Source organism: Scyliorhinus canicula, chromosome 1 (genome assembly GCF_902713615.1).
Source record: "Scyliorhinus canicula chromosome 1, sScyCan1.1, whole genome shotgun sequence".
NCBI lineage: Eukaryota > Metazoa > Chordata > Chondrichthyes > Carcharhiniformes > Scyliorhinidae > Scyliorhinus > Scyliorhinus canicula.
Genome location: NC_052146.1, coordinates 195782980 through 195809662, shown reverse-complemented (window position 1 = coordinate 195809662; position 26683 = coordinate 195782980). Strand labels below are relative to the sequence as shown.

Here is a 26683-nt window from a genome sequence, read left to right as displayed (position 1 = left end):
ACCTTCCAAATCCATGACTTCTGCCACCCCAAAGAACAAGGGCAAAAGATGCATGAGCACACCACCACCTTCTAGAACCCTTCCAAGCCATCCTGACTTGGAAACATATCATCGTTCTTTCACTGTCACTGGGTCAAAATCCTGGAATTCTCTCCCTAACTGCACTGTGGGTGTACCTACACCAGATGGACTACAGAGGTGGCTCACCACTTTCCCAAGGCCTCATCTTGGCTACAGATTCTATTTTTTACGTGGTTTCTCCTGACACAGTTAATGCTGCACTCCCGGAGGGTCCCACAGCAGATTTATTCTCGTGCACACTACCAGCATGACTTCATTTCTCAAGGACCGTGATATTTAAAATGGCAACTCTTGCCTTTCGATTGACAACTTTACTAGGTAGGGTTAAAATGAATTCTAGCCCCCCCCCCACCCCGGTAGTTTCATTGCTGCTGGTACATAGAGAGTGAAGGAAGTGAAGGCCCGCAACTGAGGGTCGTTGAACATGTTAGGATCAACCAGCAGAAGTACAGTTGCTCCAGCATGGGTCAGGACAGGAGGGAAGAAAAAAAAACAAAGTACAAATATCACCCCCAAGCCCAAATTCAAAGGAACAACATTTCCGGAGCAAGAAAAAAGGCTCCTTTTAAACCTGAGGTAACTGCAGGTTTCCAGCAACACTTCTACTATTAAATCTTAGCGAATCTTTATCACATTGAAAACACAGCCAGCAGATTGGCAGCAATCCTTTTTTTTCCCCCCAGAATAAATTCAAATCAAGTGCAGAGTAAAACTGTACAGGGGAAACAAAATTAGTGCAATGCTACGTACATGCATCCTGAATAAGTAGGCCTCAGAAGGGCCACACATTGTTCACACAAATATGAACCCCAAAACTATCAGCATCAGTTGCCATCATAAATTATACAAGTGATTAACAAGAATCTACATGCCAAGCTCTTCATTGCTGGATAAGCTCCAACCTTCTAAAGACTTGATAGTATAAGAGAACTAAACCACCTGCTGCACATGTTAAACACACGGAGATGGTTCCAGTGAGTGACAAGTAAATATACCACATCATATACACAGGCTAAGGGCTTCCCCAAGTTGACTGATTAGTCTGGGGAAGGTGCAATTTTATGGGTGATGCAATTTGCCTCCATTGGGCTGAATTATTTTCACAAAGTTGGGGTGATTCGGGAGTGCCGAGGGATGGCCTGGTTCATCTGGCACTGCCAACCTAGCTGGATTGCGGAGATAGGCATGTCTTATTCCTCCACATTTTTTGTGGAGTCGGCATAGATTTTCAAAGAGTCACAGTTCATGGCCCCTCAGAAGCATCATGCATGAGGGGATCTTTAAAAGGTAAGGTATTCCCCCTCCACTCATCCCTCGTTGGTCTCTCAGTCCCCTGTGTCAGGCTATACCCCTCCAACCACACCCTCTGGCTCATCCTTCTCCCATTGCCAAGCTATGGCACTTCCATGCCCAATGACCCACCATAGAATCAATGAATGCTGTAATGAAAGGAGGCTGTGTAAAAATGCTTTAGAAATCTAAGTCATGCATAGCTTTCGACCATGTGGACAAAACAAATATTTCACTAGAATACAATAAAAGTTTCAATCATCCAGAAGCTTTAAAGTATCAGGAACAAACAAGCACAAGTCCCTGCGACAACTTAACCTTGTGTAGATAATCATAGTAAAAGAGATCAGAGAGCCAGAGCAGTCAATCAAATGATATTTTCTCTGGGGTGTCGGTGTTACAAAAGAGTAATGGACGTCTGTGCTCTCAAGGTGGGTGGGGGAGGGGTTTGGGATGAGGTGGCAAGGATGGGTCATGGGAAGTGTGTAGGAAATGAGGGAGTGTGAGGGGTAAGGACTGGAGAGCCTGTGTTTTAATTTTAACAGGGACAAAATCCCACAGCCCTCCTTTACACCCAGCAACCCTTGCAGCTGCCTGTAAACTTTCTCCCAAGGTGGGTGGGCTGAGCTTGGAATTTCCCCGACTCGCGCTGTCCACCTCGAAGATGAAAATTCAGGCCCACATCTGAGGCAAGAGAAGCGGAAAGCAGACAATGTTCACTCTAGTTATACCTGCACACATGCAGATAACAGGTGAGCTCGGGGATTTAACACAGTGGGAACTCATCATGACCCAATTGTCAAATGGCACTCTTTTCAAACTCACATATCAGAGAATAGCCACATGGACAGTGGGCTGTCTATGTCCGTGCAACCAGCCCAGGATAAGTAAAGCATATGTAGGTCTGTCACATTACCACAACCAAGGCAATGCTGTAAGATAATAAAGTGATAGGTAAGGTACTTCACAGAGAAAAGAGCACAGCAGTCAGGCCGACACTCCATTGCAATACTGAGGGAGAGCTGCACTGTCATACGTGTTGTCTTTCAGATGAGACATTAAACCAAGCCCTTCCAGGTGGACAGAAATATTAACATTAATCTTTATTATTGTCACAAGCAGGCGTACATTGACACTGCAGTGAAGTTACTGTGAAAATCTCCTTGTCGCCACACTCCAGCGCCTGTTCGGGTACACCGAGGGAAAATTCAGAATGTCCAATTCACCTAACCTGCACGACTTTCAGGATTTGTGGGAGGCAACCGGAGCACCCGGAGGAAACCCATGCAGACACGGGGAGAATGTGCAGATTCCGCACAGGCAGTGACCCAAACCGGGAATCGAACCTGGGACTCTGGTGCTGTGAAGTAACAGTGCCAACCACTGTGCCCAGGGCATTATTCCAAAGAGGAACATGGGTGTTCTCTCCCATCCTGATCAATAGAACACGGATGGAAGATGTGGGTGCGAAACTGCTGAGTTAATAAAATTATTTATTTTCAATAGCAACAAACATGCCATGCTAAAAGGAGAGGAATTTGTCATCAAGAACTAACGGTGTGCAAATTAAACGAGGGAAAAGGACGTTATCAGCCAACGCAGAACCAAGTGAGCTCATGGGCAAGTCAAAAATAGTGGAGACTCTGGGATGGTGTTAGACCTAAATCGCAGCTAACACACCAATAACTGCATTACTTCCATCATTGCTGGTGGCAGCCATGGCTGTGAATAGCACTCTATCATCTCAGAGTCAGTGGCTTGTTGGTTCAGGTCCCATTCCACAACTTGAGCATAATAATCTAGGCCGAAACTCTAGTAACAGTACTGAGGGAGTGCTGCCCTGTCGGAGGTGTCGTCATTCAGATGAAAACATTAACCGTTGCCCCATCTGCCCTCTCAAAGGGCATGCAAAAGATCTCATGATCACTATTTCGAAGGGGAGCTGGGGCACTCTCATTAGTACCCTGACCAATACCCATCGCCCAATCAACACAACAAAACCAGATGTTGTAATAATAATAATCTTTATTAATTGTTCATTGATGAGGGAAGGGCTGTAGATGTCATATGCATGGACTTCAGTAAGGCGTTTGATAAGGTTCCCCATGGTAGGCTGATGGAGAAAGTGAAATCGTATGGGATTCAGGGTGCACCAGCTGGATGGATAAAGAACTGGCTGGGCAACAGGAGTTAGAGAATAGTGGTGGAAGGGAGTGTCTCAAAAATGGAGAAAGGTGACTTGTGGTGTTCCACAGGGATCCGTGCTCGGACCACTGTTGTTTGTGATATACATAAATGATCTGGACGAAGCTATAGGTGGTCTGATTAGCAAGTTTGCAGATGATACTAAAATTGGTGGAGTTGCAGATAGCGAGGAGTACTGTCAGAGAATACAGCAAAATATAGATAAATTGGAGAGTTGGGCAGAGAAATGGCAGATGGAGTTCAATCCAGGCAAATGCGAGGTGATGCATTTTGGAAGATCAAATTCAAGAGCGGACTATACGGTCAATGGAAGAGTCCTGGGGAAAATTGATGTACAGAGAGATCTGGGAGTTCAGGTCCATTGTACCCTGAAGGTGGCAATGCAGGTCGATAGAGTGGTCAAGAAGGCATACAGCATGCTTGCCTTCATCGGACGGGGTATTGAGTATAAGAGTCGGCAGGTCATGCTACAATTGTATAGGACTTTGGTTAGGCCACATTTGGAATACTGTGTGCAGTTCTGGTCGCCACATTACCAGAAGGATGTGGATGCTTTAGAGAGGGTGCAGAGGAGGTTCACCAGGATGTTGCCTGGTATGGAGGGTGCTAGCTATGAAGAAAGGTTGAGTAGACTAGGATTGTTTTCGTTGGAAAGACGGAGGTTGAGGGGGGATCTGATTGAGGTCTACAAAATTATGAGAGGTATGGACAGGGTGGATAGCAACAAGCTTTTCCCCAAGAGTGGGGGTGTCAATTACAAGGGGTCACGATTTCAAGGTGAGAGGGGGAAAGTTTAAGGGAGATGTGGGTGGAAGGTTTTTTTACGCAGAGGGTGGTGGGTGCCTGGAATGCTTTGCCAGCGGAGGTGGTAGAGCACGATAGCATCATTTAAGATGCATCTGGACAGATATATGAAGGGGCGGGGAACAGAGGGAAGTAGATCCTTGGAAAATAGGCGACAGGTTTAGATAAAGGATCTGGATCGACGCAGGCTGGGAGGGCCGAAGGGCCTGTTCCTGTGCTGTAATTTTCTTTGTTCTTTATTTGTGTCACCACTAGGCTTACATTAACACTGCAATGAAGTTACTATGAAAATCCTGTCATCGCCACACTCCAGCACCTGTTCAGGTACACTGAGGGAGAATTCAGAATATCCAATTTACCTAAGACGCCAGAAACCGGAGCACCCGGAGGAAAACAACACAACACGGGGAGAACGTGCAGACTCTGCACAGTGATCCAAGCTGGGTATCAAACCAGTTTTTTGGCACTGTGAAGCAACAGTGCTAACCACTGTGCTACCGTGCTCACAGTGCTGTTTGTGCGAGCCTGCAGTGGGCAGACCGGACAGTTACCAAAGTCAGAACGGTGACTGTACTTCATTGGCTGGAAAGTGCTTCGAGATGCCCAGTGTTGGTGAAAGGTGCTATTGGGCAGCAAAGTGGCACAGTGGTTAGTACTGCTGCCTCACAGCTCCAACGACCCGGGTTCCATTCCAACCTCAGGTGACTGTTTGTGTGGAGTTTGCACTTCCTCCCAGTGTTTGAGTAGATTTCCTCCGGGTGCTCCAGTTTCCTCTCACAGTCCAAAGATGTGCAGGTTAGGTGGATTGACCATGCTAAATTGTCGCTTAATGTACAACGCTATGCAGGTTGAGCAGGGTGCTCTTTCTGACAGTCGGTGCAGACTTGATGGGCCGAATGACCTCCTTCTGCACTGTAAGGATTCTATTCTATGGAATTACTTAAGCTTCTGTCAGTGGAGAAAGAGAAGCGGAGTGGGACTATTAGGATAGCACAGATTCACCTCCTTCTGTGCTATATGATTCAATATTTAAAGTAGACACTCGGCTATTGAAAATTAGTAAGTTCATTCCTCAGGTGATATCATGTGTCTTTATTCATTCATGGGATGTGGGCATTGCTGGCTGGGAGAGCATTTGCTGCCTATCGCTAATTGCCCTGCTTGGTCCATTCCAGAAGACAGCCAAGAGTCAACCACATTGCCGGTGTCACATGTAGGCCAGATAAGGATGACCTATTTACTTCCCCCAAAGGAAGGAAATGTTCCCTAAAGGACACTAGTGAACCAGATGAGCTTTCACAACAACTAGACAATATATTGAGTCCAGATTTTTATGGAATTCAATCAGCATCAAATGTGGTGGAATCCGAACCCAGGTCTCCAGAGCTTTACGGGAATACTAGACCAGTGATAATACCACTGGACCGCATTGCACCACCCCCACACCCCCAGCCCCGATATGAGAGTCAAGAAGGAATATAACTCGAGAGGAATGATTGGCATTTTTCTAGCACCTTTCACAAGATCAGCAAGTCCCAAAGCGTTTGTTGAACCGATGAAGCTCTTTCGAAGGGCAGTCATTGTTGCTGGAGTAAATGAACGCTTCAGCTTTTAGAAGTAAGCGACAGTAAGTAGCATTTCAGAAAGGAGTTGCAATTCAGAAGTACTCTCATTTTGACAACCAGACCACTTTGCTTTTACCTTGCCCAGCCTAGACAAACATGTCATTAAGAAACATTTTGAAGCTCGTTTAACTTCTCAGTCCTATAGGGTGCACCACTTCCCACTTTGGTGTTTGTTTTTTTGCTAAATTCAACTTAAAACAGCTGCTTTGACCTTTCATTATGAATATCAATTCACAACACTTTGCTTTTTCACACGGTCTCCTAGGGCAACTGGTGTCTGTTGAACGACCAAGACCATTTGTCACTGCTTTTAAGGGGATGGTGGGGAAAGCGCACTATTACCCGGAACTGGAACAATGTTTAACTGGTAACCACTAATAAACAGTGCATGATTGGAAGGAACCTGTCACACTGGTTTCAAGATCAGCTCTCTTGTTTTGAGGTCGCAATTTCCTGACCCAGATGTAAAGATCTAAAAATAAGAACTGAAGAAATTTTTTTTATTGCAATTGCCCATCAAAATTACAGGAGCCCCTTTCCCAAATGGGCCACTTCCTGGCTCCAAAAACTAGGATGATCTTTTAAGGGCTTGGACTATTAAACTAGGAAGGGCTACACATTTGTAATGTCATTGCTCAGATAGCAAACCAGAACGATAAACAGTTGCTGATTCTGGCAAGATCAGACTACATTACATCTGACCTGCACTGCACCTTTCATGGTGGTGATACAGGACCTATCCATTCTGTGCCGCTCCTTTGCACTGCAAATAAATAACATTGAGTCAACGTGGTGTTGTTCCTGCCCAACATGGTGGAATATAAAACTGTCTAAAATATGCCAAGTTCAGTTGTACTTGTCTTGCTTTCACGACTCGCTTTCATACAATGCAGATAATTCCTTTCCCTGGTTTATTTTCCTCAGTGTAGTCATCCCCTGTGTAATAAATTGCAGGAGAAGATGGTTTGTGCACTCCATTTTGGATGCCTCCTCAACGGCCTACTCATTCATTAGGGGCTCTCTCACTATCTTCCCCCCCAACCCCCGCCCCAACTGCAATTCACTCCCCTTTGTAATGTGGGGATCCTGAGGCCAGTTGCAACATCTCTACCATTGACCCAGCCAAGACCAGCAGGCTCAGGGCTCGACTCCACTGTATCCACCGTATGACTGCTCCACACCAGGCAGGGCATTTGTCCCGGGAGGCAGTCAAAGAGATTCTTTTTCAAACTTAAGGAACTATCTGGAACTAAAATCCTCTGCTCTCCTTTCCCCTATTGTTTCAATAGACAGTTTTATAGTGTAGTGGAAATGTCACTAGGTCTAGCAATCCGCAGACTGATGCTCTGGGGACATGGCTTCAAATCCCACCACGCTAGCTGGTTGAATTTAAATTCAATTAATAAATAAAATTCGGAAATGAAAGCTATCGTCAGTAATCGTGACAACAAAATAACCGAGAATCATTTTTTTAACAAAGCAACAGGTTCTCTAATGTCCTTTAGGGAAGGAAATTTGCCATCCTGATCTGGTCTGGCCTACACGTGACTCCAGACCCACAGAAATATGGTTGATTCTTAAATGGCCCTCTGAGGAAACCTCTCAGTTCAAAGACAACTAGGATGGTCAACAAATGCTGGCCTTGTCAGCAATACCCACATCCCATGAATGGATATCAATAAATGTTTTGGAAGTCTTTTCATTCAGAAAGAATTTGGAAGAAGGGATTTTTAATATATTGGGTTTTTGTACGCACATTATTTTTAAAGAAGTTCAGTGAAATCAATGGGCGCGATTTAACAAAAAACAACAGAGTCCCGTAGAGGGCAGTTTTAGCAGGGTGTTTCCGCCGCTCGTAGCGCTCGAAATGACCCAGCTATCGAATGGGACTCGTTATTTTTTCGGGCCTTAGCGGGGAAGGCACGTACCTTCATTTTATACACCGAGGAGGTCCGTTTCCCAGTGCAGGAAAAGATCTTGATACCCCGATCTATCAATTCCCCAACAACACCCCCAGATCCCCTCAACACCCCTTCTTACCTGTTGGGGGGTCCTCAAGTCCACCACACCCCACCTCACAGGACAGGCCAACTTGGCACCACAGCATAGACAGGGACAAGATAGCAGCAGAAAAATGTCATCAGGAAGACTTTGAAGCCGTGTTACTGCTGTCATGATGTTAAAAAGGGCTACAGGACACCAGAAAAGCTGGAGTGTGCAGTCAGAAATCTCTCTCGAGTCATGGCTGATGATCCACTGATGTGGGGAGTCAAGGATCTTTATTATTTTATATAATTGCGTAAATAGATGTTGTAGAGATTAAACTCACGGAATCCCATTTTCACTGTTTTTTCTTAACGTTTACTGGTGTTTTATCTCTCTGCTTTGAGGAAGATTGAAGCTGGACACTATGAAATACATGAACATCCGCTTCAAATGTGACTGTTACTCACCAATTACACCTTTGTGTAAGTTAACTCCCGCAAGTTAAGACATTCAGACGATTTACCGGAGTGAGGTAACATCACTGAATGAAAGGAGATAAATATTGAAGACCAGAATTTAGAATTCCAATTTTGTCCTGAATTGTTTACATGGGCAGATTTCCTGTGTCACTGTTGATTTTTATTTTATTCATTAATGTGACTCATGGTCATCACAGGAGAGACCAGCACTTTCTGCCCATCCCTAATTGCGCTGTTTTCTTAAGCCGCAGTAGTGCATGGGAATTATTGTTTCTCGTCACAGTTTCTGACACAATCGAGTGGCTTAATAGGCAATGTCAGAGGGCAGTTGAGGGTCAGTCACATTGCTGTGGATCTGGAGTTACAAAAAAAAGCCAGACTGTTAAGAGGGGCAAATTTCCGTTCCCTCAACTACATTAGTGAACTAGTGTAGGACAACTTCATGATCATCATTAACTGGCGCAGGAGGCCTTGTGGCGCAGTGGGTAGCAATCCTGCATCTGAGCCAGAAACTCTGGGTTTGAGTCCCACCCCAGGATTTGATGGCTTAGGAAGATGCGATCGTAATGCGGCCAAACAGGTTAAGTGCATCAACCCTCCAACATGCCAATGGTTGGCGATAAGAGCGGGAGAGACTCTTGGTCAGCTATGCTTGATGCGGAGTGGCACCCCTTAAGCTATAAGCGCCTGGTGACAGACTAGCAACCTGTTCTGCAAATGACTAGCTATGGAAACGGATGAGGGTCTGCCTGAGTGCACCACTTAGTGTGTGAAGAGAATTGGAATTAACGTATACTGGCTGATTGTATATTTGCTTACCTAGCTGAATTTTAATTGCCACGGTGAGATTTGATCCCAAGTCAATCACCCAGACCTCTGGATTAAAGTCCCGTAACATAACTGTTTTGCTACTCAACCCAAAGTACCCCATGCAAGTGCAAATATCTCAACGTATCACACGTACAGGCAATGCATTCAATAGTTGGGGTTTACAACTTTGATTAAAATGTGAAGACAATTTCGCAACAGATTTATATATATTTACAACTCCTGTTATGTTATTTTTGCAAGATGCATCTTCGCAAGCTCTGAGCTCCACTTTAGGTAAATGGGCCTCTGGAATGAAATCTCACTGAATGGAACCAGTAACGTATATTAGATGTCAAAGCCTTTGGTTGGTGGAAGCACAGTCTTCTTGCACAGGAGGGAGCCACTCAGTCCATTGGGTCAGTGTTGGCTCTTCTGAAAGAACCACGCCAATTAGTCCCATTAGCCCACTCTTGCCCCACAACCCCGTAATTGCTTCCTGTTCAAGTATACACCCAAGCCCTTTTGAAAGTTATTATTGAAACTTCATTCTTTCAGGGAGCACATTCCAGATCAGAACTTGCTGTGATAAAAACAAATTCTCCTCATCTACCCATTGGCTCATTTCCCTCCTCCATCTTAAATCTGTCCTCCATTAACCAAAGCCAACTTCCATTGGAAACAGGTTTGCCTCATAAAAAAAGACCTCCATAATTTTGAATGTCTTCTACTAAATTTCTCAACTTTTCCCTGCTCAATGGAGTACAGCCCCAGCTTCTCCATTCTTCCGAGCGCTGATTGTCCTCGTCCCTAGGAACATTTGAGTAATTGTAATATATGTTTCCTCTGATCTCTTTAAATCAGAGTCCCATGACAACTGACTCTCCTGCCAATGAAAACAAAATTCTTACTACATACCCTTGCTGTGCAGTTCTGGTCACCACACTATAGAAAGGATGTGTTTGCACTAGAGAGGGTGCAGAGAAGATTCACCGGGATGTCGACTGGGCTGGAGTGTTTCAGCTGCGGAGCGGCTAGTTAGGCTCAGAAAAGGCTGAGAGGGAACCTGTTTGAGGTGTACAAAATTATGAGGAACATAGAAGGAACTTTCCCCCTTAGTAGGGAGTCAATAACCAAGGCATTAATTTAAGTTAAGGAGCAAGAGATTTTGAGGGGATTTGAGGAAAGACGTTTTCACCAAGAGGGTGGTTGGAATCTGGACCTCACTACCTGAAAAGGGTGGTAGAGGCAGGAACCCTCAACATTAAAGAAGCATTTGTCTTGGTGGCCAGCACAGACATAATGGGCTGAAGAGCCTCTTTTTGTGCTTATAAGCCTCTTTCTATGCTATAAAACGAAGGCTCTCGCAAAACCCTTCATGCTCAAGAAGCAATAACATGACCAGAAATACACAAATATAAAATAGTTGAACTCTCTGAAGAAAAGCAATGCTAACTGCTCAATATGCGAGCTATTGTGGTTCTTTTTGTAACAAGCCCATTTCTCCAGTGCAAAACTGTAACCAGCCTGACCATGACCAAAGAGACTCAGATACACGACGTTTCAAAAACAAGCCAAAACAAAAGAGAAGAAAGAATAAAGACGCCTTCAGTCATTACAGCAGAGTTGATCCTGAGGAACTCTGCTTATTTACAATAAACAATTTAGCTTGTGTTCCTGCGGCTCGCTCACTGAAAACACACCCAGATGGATCGGAGATCCCGCTTCCATCCTGCAGCTACAAAATCCTAAAATCCTTCCTTGAAGAAAGTAACTCTTAGGTATTGGTGCACCTCGGACAGAATTGTCTCTTCTGCTCATCCCTTTGCATTGAAAGCTGCTTGTTTGCAAGATCACAAAACTCAAGCAGTGCATGCTTCGTGTTTTCAGCTTATCTCATGAAAACACAATCCATTCACATGCCAAAGCCGGGTGAGGTAATTAATCAACAAAGCACCTACGGAGCAGTTTGAGATGCTCAAATGATTGTACATTCTTTTACAGGGACACCCACTGTCTTCTGGAATATGTTCAGCTATTCACCAATACCAAAAAAAAATCTTAGGTAGTCTCTCAGAAATACTAACGGAGTTTAATGCACACATACAAAGGGGGGAAATTTGGAACACATTGTGCCTGTTTCTCAACTGTGCAACACGGCCAAGGCTGTATTATGTCCATTCACGTGAAATGCATTCTAACACCATTTTGGCTTGGGCAATATTCAGGCAAATCTGAAGGCTACCATGAACAGAAGCAAAGTCCTTTGAATATGCTAAGTAGGGACCCAACACTTCAGTTACACCCTTTCATGGAGCATTGTCAACGTTGAAGTAAATGGATCAGTGGAGACTACCAGAAGATCAGTTAGTTTCTTCTTTATAATAGATTGCTATAAGAGGCTAGGAGATACAAGAGTGATTCTCATAGCTGTAGAATATTCCTGAGGAGGCACAGCTGGGCTGCACTCACATTCCTCACCCCCCCCCCCCCCCCCCCAAACAATACCATCCATGTTTCCCATCCTCCCCTATTACAATTTTAGTTGAAGGGGGCAAGAAAAAGCTGTAACAAATTATGCATAGTGCAAGATGCCCTGATGCAGCCAAGATCCAGTCCAATATATAAAAAAATAGGAACTAATGCTTCCATTAGAATGGCAGACACAGGACCGTGTCATCTTGATATCACAGCACACTTTCGCTTGACACAGTCAGCTCTGAGGGTGAGCAGCAAGGATGAAGAAAAGATGATTTCAGGCCACTTTATTCCTTAAGACACTGCTTCAACTAATGGGACTCCTTCAGCTCTTGGGGCCATTTATTCTTTGCAGGGACAGCACATCGGTTACTATGACAAATCTGCATTTTATCTGCTGCAGTACATGCTTTGTGGTTTCAGTTCATCTCAGCAAAACACAATCCATTCATAACACCAAAGATGGGTGACGTAATTAATTAACAAATACATCACCTTCAAAGTAGTTTGAAATACTCAAATTACATTCCTCTACCGAGACACCCAATGTCTTCTAGAATACCGTTAGCTATTCATCCATTGTAAAAAAAAAACTGACATAATCTCTCACAAATTCCAGCACTTTATACACACAGGTTTTTTTTAACAGGAAGGGCAGGCAAACCACTAAACATCTCTATCAATGTTACCCTATAGCTGCCTTTGGCTACACAAGGATGGCCCAGGATAACTCTCCAGAATTTTCATCCCTTTCAGAGGGTATATGGTTAACTCTTTCGGGCAATGGGAATTGCTGACAGCCATGCGTAACAGGTTGACCAAATGTGGTACAATCGGTACATATTGCCAGCAGCCACGTCACTCCCTCTACAAAAACAGCAGCAAGGCCACACGTCATTTCCAATATTTTCTGAAGAACTCTTCTTCGCCAGAGAGCAAATGTTTTCTCTTACCTGGCTCAGTGCAGTTCTTGTATTGATGCGAGGTTGCTTTGGCGTCCGTGATGTTTTCATTGCTGTGCTGCATCAGTCTCCGGCCTATCCACTTGTCATCCACCTCTGAAGTATAACTCACCACATAATAGCCTGGGAATAACAATATCAGGGGTTAAAATGGAAAATGCAAATAAACATCAAACTTCTTAAAAATTATAACAAAACAAGTACTTTTCTGGGGTTATTTTTGAAAGTTTAGCTTCTCCCTTTTCCTCGGAGTTGAGCAATAGACGACAACACTTTCATGGTGTTTATGGGAAAGGAGAGAAGTAGAAAATTCCAATCTCTTCTTTTTCGGCTAGGATTCTTTGCAAACATTATGAAGTTAAGTATACGCGAGAGTTGATTGGGCCCATCCTTCTCAACCGTCTGTGAAACCAATGGTCCCTCCCCCAAACCTCCAGCCACAGCATCTATTTGCTTCGCGACATTGAATTTTCCAGCACACAAACAGGCCATTCGGCCTAATAGGTCTATGCCATTCTGTGCTCTATGACATCAAGAGGTCTATGTTTATGCTCCACATGAGCTTTCTTCAACTTTACTTCATATCAATTTATCAATATGCCCTTCTAATCTTTTCTTCTTTGCGTCTATCTCGCTTGACCTTACTATCCTACCCACATCAACCACTCCTTGTGGTACAAATGCCACATTCTAACCACTCTCTGATCTCTCCCAAATTCCTTAGTGGATATATCAGAGATGGTTTTATATTTATGGACACTAGTTTTGGACTCCCCACAACTGTAAATGTTTTCCTTATGTTGAATAATTCCAGAGTTGCTTGCTCTACTGCCCTACCTGGAGAATCATTTCATTACTTATTGCATGAGGAAGTGCTTCCTGATGTCAGGACCTGAGTTTGCCTTTTCCCAGTTGTGTGGCCTGCAATAATATGAAGCTTGAATTAATGCTTCAGCTCGACCTGTTTTTTTTTCCGCTTAATCCTTATATTGTACCTCTCCAAGGTAGCTGCTAATTCACTCACGAATCAAAGGCTTTTCTAGTCGACTAACTCTTGCAATCTCTTCCACAGTGCTTTTCTCAAAGGTTTGGATGTGTTGCTCTCGTCACAGTCTCCAGACTGAACCATTATTATTCAAGGCGCAACCTAGAATTCCAGCATAACGACCTCGGATTTGTCCAATAATACATTTCAATATTCTGTTGCTCTCAATGATTGCCATTCCATTGCAATTCTATTGCTACTTCCAAACCATCTCATTCGACAATGTGCTTTCAGTAAGCGCGTCTCATGTTTTCTTTCAACTATCATGGAGTACCTTTGTGCTAAGACCAAAGTACAATGTGGGCGGCACTGTGGTTAGTACTGCAAAGATGTGCAGGTTAGGTGGGGTTACAGGGATATTGCGGGGGAGTGGGCCTAGGTAGTGTGCTCTTTCAGAGGTCAGTGCAGACTTGAAGGGCCAAATGGCCTCCTTCTTCACTGTAGGGGTTTTATTCTATTCTACACTCTGCCTACTTACTAAAGTTGACTAGGTTTTTCCTGATGCACCACGATTTGTCCATTTGATTTTGTTCTGAGCTGCTGTGAGTTTGACCAGATCACGTTTAACTTCTGTATCCAGAAGTAACGGCTGCAATGCTAACCCCTGCTGTGAGAGTCCACACCACTCCATACGTGACACCAGCTACTAGCTAGAGTGGCTGCACACATGATGATTTCAGTTTATCTTTGATCTAGATTAGATTATAGAGAAGCAGCCATCCTTTCTACCCCCACGAAACACTGAGCTCAAATCTGCAATGAGTAGATTAATCTCCTCCTCCTTCAGGTACCACCCCCTCAAGAGGGTGTTGGTGATCCTGGACTTCTACGACACTGGTCCATGATTATGCTTGGCAAAGTCCTGCAATTATGACCTTCTGCCGTATGGTTGACCAAAATGGCCTCTCATTCTTACCAGTGCCGTCAGGCCAATTTGAAGGATTTACAAGCTAATAATTAACCGGTTTGTCACATTATGAATGCACCTTCCATGGTCATCAAGTCCTGAAGTGGGAGAAAAGTAGTGTTATTCTTCACCAAGTGGTTTGGGATTAAGATTATGATAATAAACAAATCATCTGCATACGTGACTTTAGGATAAATATTACCTGGGGCTCCGAGGAGAATTTCACTGTCCTAGGTTTTTAAAATTTTTTACTGGGACGTCACTGGCTGGGCCAGCATTTGTTGTCCATCTCTAATTGCTCTTGAACTGAGTGACTCGCTCGGCCATTTTCAGAGTGATAATTAAGAGTCAACCCGTTCTGGCCCACATGTGACTCCAGACCCACGGCAATGTGGTTGACTCTTAATTGTCACTCTGAAAATGGAAGAGGAATTTCTTGTTCTCAAACTGTTCTCTAGCCTACAGCATCTCCAAAAGATAATTTACAATTCTTACTGAAGGGCTCTCCCGAACTGGTTCAGGCATCACCTGGTGTGGCACTTAATTTAGGTAAGAAGGTCCAGATATAATTCAAGGTCTGTTTTAAGATTGGGAAGACTGAAGCCATTGGCCAGGATTTACCGGCCTCGTCACGCCCAACTTGGGACTGGGATGGTAAATTTAGCAAGAGACTTCTTGCGAAATTTACTGGTCTAGTCGCGCCTTGTGAGGCATCATGATCTAGATCCAGCCCATTGAGGTCAGGATCCATATTTGCATATTCAAGTGTGTAGTTCGGCTTTTTTGAATATGCGCCCGCCGGAGTTGCCCAATGCGTGGGATCTAACCCCCATGCCTCGGAGTCCCCGAGCGAGCGCTTTTTACCAACGTGGACCAGGCTAGCTGGCACTCGGGCCCAGGCGAACGGTGGCCCCGAGTGGTCGGGCTCCGGGTCGGGTGGTATCCTGGCACCCCTGATGCTATCTGGGCACCCTGGCAGTGCCCCTACCAGGCTGGAAGTGGCAAGGTTCCCAGGTGGCAGTTTGCCTCTGCCAGGATTGGGCCCCCGGGTTCCCTGCCCTTCTGCTGCATGAACAGAGGCAGTGATGGCGGGTTCAGAGATCCAGTGCCATTCCTGCACTGATGAGTAGAGCTTGCTATTGCAGGAAATGGGACTAAGTGTGGCCTCGGCTTGGCATTTCTCACCGAGGCCCAGAAATTAAACAGGGACCCTGGTTCTTCTCGGTGCTACAGGGGCTGGGAAACACCCGGATAAACACACCCAACATGGGACTCTGTTTTAATTTCTGTTAAATTGCAGCCATTGTTTTTGGTGCCTGTTTCAAACTCTATTTCCCATCAATAATAATAATAATCGCTTATTGTCACAAGTAGGCTTCAATGAAGTTACTGTGAAAAGCCCCTAGTCGCCACATTCTGGCACCTGTTCGGGGAAGCCGGTATGGGAACCACTTGCTGGGAAGAGTCTTTGAGATTAAACCAATCTGTTTGCAACCTTGAGGTTACATTTGATCCCAAGATGAGCTTCTGACCGCATTTATGACATCAGTCGGACCGCTTATTTCCACCTCGATAACATTGCCAAATTTCACCTCAACTTCTCAGCTCAACTTCTGCCAAAACCCTTGCTCATGGCTTTGTCACCTCTAGACGTAACTATTACAATGCACTCCTCATTGGTCTCTAACCTCCATCAACTGGAGGGTGTCCAAAACTCTGCTGCCTGCTGTCTTGAGTTGCGCCAAGTCATGTTTGCCAATACCCCTGGGCTCACCAACTTTACCCTGGCTCCTGGTCAAGGAAGCGCTCAATTGTAACATTCTCATCCTGGCACCTACCCTCCTGCACACCATCGCTGTAATCTCTTCCAGCCCAACAATCCTAAAGATATTTGCACTCCTCTAATTCTTGTGTGTCCCGATTGTAGCCGGGCCTTCAGGTACCCAATCTCTAGATTTCCCTCCCTACACCTCTCCACCACTCTAACTCGCTTTCTTCCTTTAACACACTGCTTAAAAGCGACCACTTTTATTAGGCTCCTGCAAAGCACCTTAGCACATTTTAGTATGTTAAAGGCGTTATGCAAGTTGCTATTGCCGCGACCTCCGCTTCAAGTCATTGGGTTGTCAGAAGTGGACCAGCAACCCTGGGCAAGGGAGTGAAAAGACAAACCGGCAGCACTCGCACTCCTCAGTGCTATCCAACTATGTGGTCTGCTGGATCTTCTCTACAGTAGGAATAGACACTTGGGGGCAAGGAACGGAATGGCAGCCAAGAATTCAGAAGTGAGCCTATGATACCATCACCGAACTACAGGCATGGGATTTAATTGCCTATCTCCCTGATGTAAGCCTCCCTGCTTCCAAAGGGAACAAAAAAAAAACAGAATTCAACATGCCATTTTTGGGTGGGTGGGGGGAGAGAGAAGGTCACCATGCAGCAACCACAACGATGCCGGTGGCTGTTAATCAGAAGATTCTGCATTGAAGCCCCATCTCTGCACAATCCAGGCTAAAATCCAATTAAAGTGCTGCATTGTGGAAAGCGTCATGTCGCAGATGAGGCATAAAAGCCTGCCAAAGGTTCCTATAAAAGAGTCCACTGCAGTGGAATCCCAGTTTCACAGCCAGCATTCACCTCCAGCTGGCAAGTGCTTTCCAACTGTCCGAGGATGGGCAGAAAATGAGGTGATATTTAAATGCAAGTCCATTCTTCCTTTATAATAAACACACATTGGGTCACTTGTTCTAGCTTTCTACTCACTGTTCCAGCTCCCAGCGTTTATTTCAGTCAATCATTTCTTGCCATAAACAGAGCACGTTAGACCTTGGGTATGAGGTCCACTGACTTGGATGGGAATAAAAATTGAGAGAGCAGGACTGCCGAATCAGTGTACAACCTGGCCTGCCCCAATGTCGGGACTCATTCACTTTCTCTGTCGACAAACAGACACAAAATCATTTCTGCTTATTCAGTCAGTCCGATTGCGACCCACTGTCATTTCTCTAATTACTCAACCACAACATTCCAAAGATAGCATTCCTCGGCAAATTTTCCCCAAATACTTTCCAGCCTAATCAGTCATCTTTCTCTCGAACACTCAAACCCCTCCCCCCCGCACTGCTCTTCCGACACTGTACCCAATTATTGAACACAGGTTATGTTAAAGCATGTGTTGTATAATGACGAGAAACAAGGGGTGCTGAGACGCTATGGTTATACCATATACTGTGTACATTTTCTTTTTAGTAACCTTGTCAGAATCCTATCCACGGAGAGTTTGCTTTGCGAGGAATTTATTTCAGCAAACGACAAAAAATATTCTCAGCCTGCAGCCAGGGTGGACCAAGGTATTTACACAATTGAGGCACCGGGAAAAGGGGTGGATCAGATGCCGAACAGGGGTTTGAGCTGGAACAGGAGGGTTGCAGGTGGCTGAGGAAGCATTTTTAAACAAGGATGAGGAATTTGAAGTCCATGCGTTGGGGAGAACAAAAGGTTATTGCAGGTTGACAAAGAATGGGATGTAGGAAGTCCGGTTTTTATTTTTGTGTCCATCGACATGAGGGACAGTAAAGAAGGAATTTTTTTTTTTCCTCTCGAATTCACCGTCTGCACCCACAGCTCAGGGACTGTGGAGTCAAGTGCAGAGTAAAGCTCTCACTGAAGTGACAAGCTTGCCCGGGTTGGTAGCACTTTTACATCGGAGGGGGAAAGCCTCAACCCTACTGTGGACTTCACCACGTACATCTAGTCTGATGCTTCATTGAAATACAGGCAGAGTGTTACATTGCCAGAGGCTTCATTTGGCAGAGATGCTCAGAGGAGGCCCCATCTGCTTGCGGAGGCAGCTGGGAAAAATCGCATGACATTCAGAAAGGAGGAGTGGTTTTGATTGGTGCTCTGGCCAACATCTCACTTACAACCAGCACCACCAACAACAGCAAATGTTATGGTCATTCGTTAATTTATTGACGCAACTCACTGTGCGTGAACTGGCTGGCATGTTAGATTATACAACAGTGGCGACCCTGCATCACAAAGTCATCCAGTGGATGAGCTACGGCGCTACGTAAATGCAGTTCATTCATTTTCTCTGCAACAAGATCTTCCTTCAGTGCGACATCTTTTCCCACAACAGTCATTCTGTGGTTACGAAGTGCAATTGCAGATCTGACCTAAATTCAACAAAGCTCTTTCCCCTGTTAAGCCCTAGCCACTAACAATTGCCCCACACACATCTCACAAAGAGTCCTTACAGCCAACAGATAGAGAGACTGTCAATCTGGTAATTCAGCTCCGAGAGGTAAAATAATTCTGCCATGTATTTGACACTTTTCATTAAAGGTGTTTTAAATTGAATAATTATTTTATAACTTACAAATAAAGACACAATTTATGGAAATTCTAAGCAGTCAATATTGAGATATTCCATTGATTTGTTCCTCATTAGCATTAACATGCTGATAACCATTCTTTAGCTCTTCTTCAGACTCACACTGCCGGAATTCTCCATCCGTTCCCGGCACTGGGATTCTCTGGTCCCACTGCAGTGAAAGAGCTTTGGCTGAGCGCTAAATTCTCCGTTCTTGCTGGTAGATTCCTCCCACAGTCCAAAGATGTGCAGGTTAGGTGGGGTTACAGGGATAAGGCAGGGGAGTGGGCCTAGGTAGGGTGCTCTTTCAGAGGGTCGGTGCAGACTCAATGGGGCCGAGTGGCCTCCTTCTGCACTGTAGGGATTCTATGATTCTAGTAATTGGCCTTAAAATTGGCAAAGTAGAAAGGGAGATTTAGGCTATTCTGAGAAGCAATGCAGCACCCAAACTACTGCTGGAACCCACAGCCAACTGTCCTGATGCACCATCAATTGGACTCGAGTCGTGAAGTAGTTCCAGACAACAGGCTTTAATACACTAGATGTGTGCCCGGCAGTAGATGTACAGAGAAAGGCCGACTGCCAGCCGGTACGGGTTCTTATATCCCGCCTCGTAAGCGGAGCTACCAACCTCTCAGCCAATCGGTGGGTAGTCACATGACTAACCTCAGCCAATTAGCAGAGAGGCACATGACTTGCCTGAGCCAATGGGCAGCGAGTCTTCTGCACCAATGGCAGCATGGTTCTAAGGTATCGTAATCTCCCTAGTCATACTACCACATTCACCTCTTGTGGAGAAAGAAGCGGGGGGGGGGGGGGAGAGGGAGAGGCGGAAGAGAGAGGGGAGGGGAGGGGGGGGGGGGGAGGTGCGCGTGTGTGCCCCGTAGGACTGGTAGTATGACTACAGAAAATTCAAGTTGTACCGAGGTATCTTATGGCTGCCCACTGGCCCGCGATGAACGTGCAAAAAAACCAATATCGCCGCACACAGTGTATAAGCGAACAACAAGTTTAAAAAATGAAAAAAAAGCAATATGCAAGGAACATGTGCACGAACACAAAGAGTCCATAAAGTCCATCAGAACATCAAATTGACTCGATCAGCCGGGTGGGTGACTTTGATGTCCTGCTGGACCTGCGCAGCGGTGCTGGTGACTTTGGAGCGGTGGTCGTCCGTGACTCCGGAGCGGCAGTCGTGGTCCTGTGTCCGTACCCCGGGTCGGTGCTAGTGGTGGCCGGGCCAGGGGAGGGGGAACCTGTGCGCTGGGTCTCGGGGGTGCTGGGGGTGGTTGGGACTGGAGGGGGGGGAGCTGGTGCTGGGGGTTGCGACCGCACTCCGGCGGGTGCCGGGTCCCGAAGGGAGACCGTGTCCTGTCGTCCGTCGGGATACTCCACGTACGCGTACTGCGGATTCGCGTGGAGTAACTGGACTCGTTCAACCAACGGGTCGGACTTCTGCACCCGCACGTGCTTCCGGAGCAGGATGGGTCCGGGGGTGGCCAGCCAGGTTGGGAGCGGGGATCCTGAGGACGACTTCCTGGGGAAAACAAGAAGACATTCGTGAGGTGTTTGATTCGTGGCAGTACAGAGAAGAGACCGAATAGAGTGGAGGGCGTCAGGGAGAACCTCTTGCCAGTGGGAGACTGGGAGACACCTGGACCGCAGGGCCAGTAGGACGGTCTTCCAGACCGTACCGTTCTCCCTCTCGACCTGACCGCTACCCCGGGGGTTGTAACTGGTCGTCCTGCAAGAGGCGATGCCCCTGCTGAGCAGGAACTGACCCAGCTCGTCACTCATAAAGGAGGACCCCCAGTCGCTGTGGATGTACGCGGGGTAACCGAACAGGGAGAAAATGGAGTGGAGGGCTTTGATGATGGTTGTCATGGTCATGTCGGGGCAGGGGATGGCGAATGGGAAACGGGAGTACTCGTCAATCACATTTAAGAAATACGTGTTGCGGTTGTTGGAGAGGAGGGGACCTTTGAAGTCCATGCTAAGACGTTCAAAGGGGCGGGAAGCCTTTATCAGATGCAGTGGCTCGGGGCGGTAAAAGTGCAGCTTGCACTTTGCGCAAATGTGGCATTCCCTGGTCATAGTCCTGACCTCCTCGATAGAGTAGGGCAGGTTGCGGGTCTTAATGAAGTGAAAGAAGCGGGTTACCCCTGGATGGCAGAGGTCCGCGTGGAGGGTTCGGTGGCGGTCCACCTGTGCGTTGGTGCAGGTACCGCGGGACAGGGCATCAGGTAGCTCGTTGAGCTTCCCAGGACGATACAAGATATTGTAGTTGTACGTGGACAACTCGATCCGCCACCGCAAGATCTTGTCGTTCTTGATCTTGCCCCTCTGTGCATTGTCGAACATGAAAGCTACTGACCGTTGGTCTGTGAGGAGGGTGAACCTCCTGCTGGCCAGATAGTGCCTCCAATGTCGCACAGCTTCTACTATGGCCTGTGCCTCCTTTTCCACTGAGGAATAGCGGATTTCGGAAATGTGGAGGGTCCGGGAGAAGGCGGCCACGGGTCTGCCCGCTTGGTTGAGGGTGGCCGTCAGAGCTACATCAGACGTGTCGCTCTCGACCTGGAATAGGAGGGACTCGTCGATAGGGCGCATCGTGGTCTTTGCGATATCAGCTTTGATGCGTCTAAAGGCCTGGCGGGCCTCCATCGACAGGGGGAACATGGTGGATTGGATGAGGGGGCGGGCTTTGTCGGCGTAGTTAGGGACCCACTGGGCATAATAGGAAAAGAAGCCCAGACAGCGTTTGAGGGCTTTGAGGGAGTTGGGGAGGGGAAGTTCCATTAGGGGACGCATGCGTTCAGGGTCGGGGCCTATCACTCCGTTACGCACTACGTAGCCGAGGATGGCTAGATGGTCGGTGCTGAACACGCACTTATCCTTATTATAAGTGAGGTTAAGGAGTTTTGCGGTACGGAGGAATTTGCGGAGGTTGATGTTGTGGTCCTGCTGGTCATGGCCACAGATGGTGACATTGTCGAGATACGGGAAGGTTGCCCGTAAACTGTATTGGTCAACCATTCGGTCCATCTCCCTTTGGAAGACCGAGACCCCATTTGTGACACCGAATGGAACCCTTAGAAAGTGGTAGAGGCCCCCATCCGCTTAGAATGCAGTGTACTTTCGGTCACTCGTGCGGATGGGCAGCTGGTGATAGGCGGACTTAAGGTCCACCGTGGAAAAGACTTTGTACTGCGCAATCCTGTTAACCAGGTCGGAGATACGGGTGAGAGGATACGCGTCCAGCTGCGTAAACCTGTTGATGGTCTGACTGTAGTCGATGACCATCCGGTTTTTCTCCCCAGTCCTAACCACCAGCACTTGTGCTCGCCAGGGGCTGTTGCTAGCCTCTATGACTCCTTCCTTCAGAAGCCTTTGGACCTCGGACCTGATGAAGGTCCGGTCCTGGGCACTGTACCGTCTGCTCCTGGTGGTGATGGGTTTGCAATCCGGGGTGAGGTTCGCAAACAAGGAAGGGGGGTCGACCTTGAGGGACGCAAGGATGCAGACAGTAAGGGGGGAATAGGCCCGCCGAATTTGAAGGTTAAGCTCTGCAGGTTGCACTGAAAATCCAGTCCTAGGAGTGCCGGTTGAGGCGGGGAAGGACATGGAGTTTATAGTTTTTAAAAACCCTCCCCTGGACCGTGAGGTCCGCCACGCAGCACCCGGTGATTTGGACTGAGTGCGAACCAGAGCCAGAGCGATTTTGTGTTTTACTGGGTGAACAGGGAGCGCACAGCGACTTACCGTGTCAGGTGGACAAAACTCTCTGTGCTCCCGGAGTCCAGTAGGCAGCTCATCTCATGACCGTTGAGGCGGATCTGTGTAGTCGCCGTGGAAAGCGTGCGGGGCCGTGATTGATCCAGCGTCACTGCGGCGAGTCGTGGCAGGAACTCAGGGTCGTCATCCATCATGGAGTATTCACTTGCGGGGTCCTCCAGACCGATGCAAGATGGCGGCGCCCGTCAGCCGCACGTGGTGGGGGGTGAACAAGATGGCAGCGCCCGGGGCTCGCAAGTGGAGTCGGGGGCCCAAAATGGCGGCGCCAGGGGTTCGCACGTGGCGTCAGGGGCCCAAAATTGCGGTGCCCGTGGATCACTCGTGGCGGTGGGGGGTGGAGGCAGCAAGGTCCACGGGCCGCACGGGGCCCTAGAGGAGCGCAGGGGGGGGGACCCGCGGTCGCTGTTCGGAACGGCAGCGACCGATTTTGACTGACAGACAGCTGCATAGTGGCCCTTCTTGCCGCAGCTTTTACAGGTTGCGGTGTGGGCCGGGCAGCGAGGGCTTGGCCTGACCGCAAAAGTAGCAGCGGGGGCCCGTGGGCTTATTGGGGCGTGGGTGAGGGGGGTTGTGTGCCATGCTGCCCAAGGGGCCGCCGCGCAGCCGGGGGCATACGCGCAGGCGTTGCGGTCAGCCACCTCCAAGGAGGATGCTAGCGTCCGTGCCTCAGCGAGGCTTAAAGTGTCCTTTTCCAGAAGCCTCTGGCGTATCTGGGATGACTGCATGCCCGCAACGAAGGCGTCCCTGATCAAGAGTTCGGTGTTCTCCGCTGCAGCGACCTGCGGGCAGGCACAATTTCTCCCCAGGACAATGAGGGCCCGATAGAATTCGTCGAGGGACTCACCGAGGAACTGTTGCCTCGTAGCCAGGAGGTGCCGCGCGGAGACCTGATTCACTGGCCTGATGAAATGTCCTTTCAGCAGATCCATAGCGGCATCATAGTCCAGTTCATCCTCTATCAGAGAATAGACGGCGGTGCCCACGCACGAGTGGAGGATGTGGAGTTTCTGTTCCCTTGTCGGGCGGTTTTCTGCTGTGGTGAGGTAGCTGTTGAAACATGCCAGCCAATGTTTAAACGTTGCTGACGCGTTTGCAGCATGCGGGCTGATGCGGAGGCAGTCTGGCTTGATCCGTAGCTCCATTTCAAAATTCTAGTGTATTAAATTGATGCGCCATCAATTTGACTCGAGTCGTGAAGTAGTTCCAAACAACAGGCTTTAATACACTAGATGTGTGCCCGGCGGTAGACGTACAGAGAAAGGCTGACTGCCAGCCGGTACGGGTTCTTATACCCCGCCTCATAGGCGGAGCTACCAACCTCTCAGCCAATCGGCGGGTAGTCACATGGCTAGCCTCGGCCAATTGGCAGAGAGGCACATGACTTGCCTGAGCCAATGGGCAGCGAGTCTTCTGCACCAATGACAGGATGGTTCTAAGGTACCGTAATCTCCCTAGTCATACTACCACATGTCCATTCGTTTTTGGGAGGGGTGCTATATTTTGTAGATATCATTAGATCTCAAACATGACCCTCCTCTCCCACCAACAGCTGATATGCTTACAATGGGACTTCCTGTAACTGCAAAATGCAGACATTCTGGCTGTCAACTAAATGAAATGAAATAAATCTTTGCCAACACACGAGTCCCTTTGCAAATTGACATCTAACCTCAGTTGAAACTTTTTTATGTTCTTTCTGAGGCCAAGCAACCTAATGAGTTTCAGAGCTGCTCCATCTTTCTCAGCATTCTCCTTTTAAAATAGTCCTTTCGGTCCTTACTGACCATCCCATTGGTGGTACACACTTTAGCCTGGCAGTTTCTACTGCACGGTCTGGTACAAGAAATATTATGGCACAGTTGTTATCAAAGTGACGGTTCAGTAAAGTGAGCCAGATGTTACTGACAGCAATGCGATTGGACACAGGCTCAGCATGTTTCTGCTAAAATTCCTCTTTCTGCTGCTGCATTAAGAGAGGCACTGACCAGCTGCACAATATCATGGTAATCATTTCCAGGTTTGTGTTGCAAAGTGTTTCAGTGAAATTTATTTTTGTCCAAACGTGCTGGTGGGCCAGAATCATACAATACATATTTTGCACAACTGCTTTTCAAGACTGCAAAAGAAAAAAATAATAATCAGGAAATAGAACAGGAAGTGCAGTGGAGAGTGAGGCAAGCGCACAACAGTATTCAAATGCAAAAAGCTACATATCGTAATAAGGGCCTTAGAAATAGGAGTAGACCATACGGTCCATCGAGCCTGCCCTCCCACTCTATACGATCATGGCCGATCCCGGCTTCAACTCCATTTCCCTCCCAGTCTCTTTGATTTGCCATCGCAATTCCAGCTGGAATGCTATCCATTCTTACAGTCCACCTCTCTGAACATCGCCTTCGTTATTCTGGAGCCTTCAGGTTACCCTAGGGTTCCCAAGAGAGGATGAGCATGATCTTGCCTTGAACTGTCCCCATTGCATTACTTATGGGACCCAGACTGTTCAGTCAAGCTCGCAACAGGTTTGGCATATTCTGTAGCCAACTGTTCAACTCCCAGTTGAGTCTCTTGCTCAGCAAACCACCATCCTATCACCACAGTGGCTCTGGCATGGTTCCACACTGGTTGTCAACATAAGACTATAAGAAATAGGAACAGGAGTAGGCCATTCAGATCTTCGAGCCTGCTCCACCATTTAAGATCATGACTGATCTAACACACACAAAGTCCACTTTCCTGCCTTATCTCCATAACCCTTCATTTTCCGACTAATTAAAAACCTATCGATCTCAGCCTTGAACGTGTTCAAAGATCGACCACCGCTGCTTTCTGTGATAAAGAATTCCAAAGATCTCCCTCTCTTTGAGAGAAGAAATTCTTTCTCAAATCCATCTTAAATGGGCTCCCTCTTATTCTGCGACTATGTCCTCTGGTCCTATACTCTCCCATGAGTGGAAACACCCTCCCAACATTTACCCTGTCTAACCCCCTAAGAACCGTAATATGTAATAGGACAGATATCAGAGGCAGTTTCTTTACTCAGAGAGTAGTAGGGGTGTGGAACGCCCTGCCTGCAACAGTAGTAGACTCGCCAACTTTAAGGGCATTTAAGTGGTCACTGGATAGACATATGGATGAAAATGGAATAGTGTAGGTCAGATAGGCTTCAGATGGTTTCACAGGTCGGCGCAACATCGAGGGCCGAAGGGCACGTACTGCGCTGTAGTGCTCTATGTTCTATGTTTCAATCATGTCACCTTTCATTCTTCTGAACCGCAAGGCGTACAGACCCAACCTGTTTAATCTTTCATCATACGGTGGTCCTTCCATACCCGAGATCATCTAGTAAAGCTCCTCTGTTCTGCCTACAAATGTTAATATATGTTGCCGTAAATAAGGGGACCAAAACTGTACACTGCATTCTAAATGTAGCCTCACTAGTACCTTGTACAGTTGCAGCAACACCTCTTCACTTTTATACTCCAGCCCCCTGGAAATAAAAGCCAGCATTCCATTTGCCTTCCCTATTACCTTCTGCACCTATATACTAGTTTTCTGGGTTTCCTGAACAAGGACCTCCAAATCCCTTTGCGTTACATCTTTCTGCAGTCTCTCTCAGTTTAAATAACAATCCGCCTTCTCATTCTCTCTACCAGAATTAAGAATTTCATATTTTCTCGCATTGAACTCCCGTCACTTAACCTGTCAATATCTCATTGTAAACTATTTATACCCTCCTTACAACCTGCCTTCTCTCCCACCTTTGTATCATCTTTTCACAGTAACTTCATACTTGCGACAATAAAAGATTATTATCTGCAAATTTGGTCACAGTATACTCTGTCCC

At 46.9% G+C, this 26683-nt stretch overlaps 1 protein-coding gene across 1 annotated transcript in view; it reads right to left on the bottom strand.

Annotated features, from left to right (window-relative positions):
- The window catches only part of slc24a3 (solute carrier family 24 member 3), a 498180-nt gene that overhangs the window by 446099 nt on the left and 25398 nt on the right, over nt 1-26683 (bottom strand). Inside the window, exon 2 of the mRNA XM_038805855.1 lies at nt 12709-12840. Coding sequence (XP_038661783.1) covers nt 12709-12840 — 132 coding nt within the window. The remainder of the gene's footprint in view (nt 1-12708; nt 12841-26683) is intronic.